At 25.8% G+C, this 3,195-nt stretch overlaps 1 protein-coding gene across 1 annotated transcript; it reads right to left on the bottom strand.

Annotated features, from left to right (window-relative positions):
- Positions 1-1,145: 1,145 nt before the first annotated feature.
- Positions 1,146-2,942, bottom strand: DICPUDRAFT_154237 (uncharacterized protein; the record flags this gene model as incomplete). Its single annotated transcript, XM_003289729.1, has 1 exon — positions 1,146-2,942. One exon carries the CDS (start codon positions 2,940-2,942, stop codon positions 1,146-1,148), a length of 1,797 nt encoding a protein of 598 aa, XP_003289777.1.
- Positions 2,943-3,195: the final 253 nt, after the last annotated feature.

Below are 3,195 nucleotides of genomic sequence, written 5' to 3'. Positions count from 1 at the left end.
CCCTTCCCCCAGTTGAAAAAAAAATTTTTTATTTCGGTTTTGGGCGGGGGGGAAAAATTTAGGGTTAATTAAAAAAAACCCCAATTTATAAATTTATAAAAAAAATAAAAAAAACTTTCAATTAATTAAAAAAAAAAAAAATTAATTAAATTAATTAAATAAAAAAAACCCCGGGGGTGTTGAAATTGGTTTGGGCTTTTTTTGGGGGGGGTTCCGGGATCCCCCCTTTTTTGATATGTTTTCCTTTATAAAGAAAATTAGATCCAAAATAAATTAAAACTTCCCCATAATTTGGCTTTTTTTTTCCGGGGGTTTGGTTTAAAATTTTTTTTAAAAAGGTTGGGATTTAAAAGTTTAAAAAATGATGTTTTTTTTGGAGGTTTTAAAAAAATTTTTTTAAAAAAAAAAAAAAAAAAAAAAAAAAAAAATTAATTTAAATACTTTTCGAAAAAAAAAAAAAACCCAAATTTTTTTTTAAAAAATTTAAAATCATCACATTAATTTTTTGAAAAAATTTGGGGTTTTTTTAGGGGTTTTAAAAAAAAATTTTATATGAGGCTCCATAGAAAAAAAAAACTTTAAATCAATCCAGCTTTTGATGATTTGAGTTATACGGTCTAACAAAGCTATCAGCAGATAGATAATTGTTCCCTCTATCGTTTTTAAAAAAAAATGGCAAAACCTCACCCTCCCTGGATGAGGAAACTTAGATAACGCCAGATACCCCCAATTAAGGAAATACCTGACATTATCCAGTTTTTTAGCGGCTACTACTCTTCTGGACTCGACTTGTGGTACATTGGACGGCGTTACATTAAAATTTTTATTTTTTTTTTTTTTTATTTTTATTATTATTATTATTATTATTATTATTATTGATTATTATTGATTATTATTGATTATTATTGATTATTATTGATTATTATTGATTATTATTGATTATTATTGATTATTATTGATTATTATTGATTATTGATTATTGATTATTATTATTATTATTGATTATTATTATTATTATTGATTATTGATTATTATTCATTATTATTATTGATTATTATTATTGATTATTATTATTATTGATTATTATTATTATTATTATTATTATTATTATTATTATTATTATTATTATTATTATTAATGATTATTTATTGTTCTTCATCTGTTTGAGTTGGAGTAAGAGATGGTGTTGAAGGTATTGGTGATGGATCGTAATAAATGTTTAAATCAAGATTGAAACGGACATGTGGATGTTGTAATTCTTCATCTTCGTGTGGTGGTGATTGAGTTGGTGGAAATTCTTGTTCTTCTTCATCTTCGTGTGGTGGTGATTGAGTTGGTGGAAATTCTTCTTCATCTTCGTGTGGTGGTGATTGAGTTGGTGGAAATTCTTGTTCTTCTTGATTTTCTTCTTGATTTACTTCTTGATTTGCTTCTTGATTTGCTTCTTGATTTACTTCTTGATTTTCTTGATTTACTTCTTGATTTACTTCTTGATTTTCTTCTTGATTTACTTCTTGATTTACTTCTTGATTTACTTCTTGTTGTTCTTCTTGGTCATTAAGATAATCATCTATCTCTTGTTCAACTTCATTTATATGATTGAATTGTTGTTGTTGTGGAGGTGTTGAATAGATAGGTTCTTCCAATTCATAGGGGATGTAATATGGTGGTGAAACATGAATTGGCTCTTCATCTTCAAAAATAAAATTATGGTGTGGATTTTCATTTTCTTGATTTTCTTGGTTTTGTTCTTCGTTGTTGATAACTTGTTCATTTTCTTGATTTTCTTCATTTATAATTTGTCTATTATCTTGAATTTCATTAATTTGTTCTTCATTGTTTAAAAATTCATGATTATCTTGGATTTCATTATTTTGTTCTTCATTATTTTGAATTTGTTGGGAATTTTCTTGATTTTCATTATTTTGATTTATTTCTTCTTGATATATTCCTTCTTGAAAAACAATGGGGGATACTGGTGATGGTGTTGGTGGGGGAGTGTTTTGAGTTTGATAACATCTCCAATTATAATAATCTATTTCATTTTCTTCCTCAGATGAGTCATTATATTGTTCTAATTGGTATTGATTTAAAAGTGGAATTGGTGATTCATTTTCACATGGGGAGTCTGCATATTGTTCTAATTGTTCCCTTGTTAAAAGATGTAATGGCTCATCAATGATTTGATTTTGTGATAATGGCTCATTTAAATCAAATTGATTTTGTTCTTCTTGATGTTCAATTTGATCTTGAGCAACTTCTATGACTTCTGGTTCTTGATAAATTCCTTCTTGAAAAACTATGGGGGATACTGGTGATGGTGGGGTTGGAAGTGGTGGTGGGGTTTGATAACAGTTCCAATCTTCAAATTCTTCATTATCTAAATTTTCTTCTGATGAATCCTCATCTTGTTTTTGTGGTGAATTTGGAGTTGGTAATGGTGAAATTGGGGCTTCTGATGGTGATTTTGGTGGAGATACTGGAGTCTGATAGCATTTCCATTCATAGTCATAATTATCATTTTCATCAGATGACTCATCATCGCTATCTTGTTGTTGATTTTCTGCATTTGATGTGGTTGTAGTTGTTGTCGTTGTTGTTTGTTGTTGTTGAGCTGGTGGAGTTGAGTAAATTGGTTCTTCTTCGCATTCTTCTAAATTATTAACTATTTGATTTTCTTGATTTGATTGATCTAATTCATCATTTGGAAAATCTTCAAAATCTTCAAAATTGTAATAATTAACAACCAAAGTAGTTGGTTCTATTGTTGTTGCATCTAAATATTTGAAATTGAAATCTAAAATTGCTTTTCTAGCAATATCTATTCCTTCATTAAAAAAATTTTTCTTTTCTCCTCTTGAATGCTGTAATTGTATTAATAAATCTTTTAATAATTCTAATAATTGTTCTTTTGTAAATTTATTTCTTGAATATGGCTTCATAATTGAAAATATATGGATATTGATAAATATGTAAATATGTATTTGATGTTGATAAGATATAAATATATATATATATATATAAATAAGCTGATAAAAATAAAAGGCTGTGAAAATATAAAATATAAATAAAATATATAGATAAAATAAAAATTAAAAATTTAATTTAAAAATTAATTTTTTAAAAAATTTTTTTTTTATTTTTTTTTTTTTTAAAAATTAATCGTCTAATTCATTTTAATAACAATATATTTTA

This window comes from Dictyostelium purpureum (assembly GCF_000190715.1).
Source record: "Dictyostelium purpureum unplaced genomic scaffold DICPUscaffold_191, whole genome shotgun sequence".
Taxonomy (NCBI): domain Eukaryota; phylum Evosea; class Eumycetozoa; order Dictyosteliales; family Dictyosteliaceae; genus Dictyostelium; species Dictyostelium purpureum.
The sequence above is the reverse complement of the archived record's forward strand: the minus strand, read 5'-3'. Positions and strand labels throughout refer to the sequence as shown.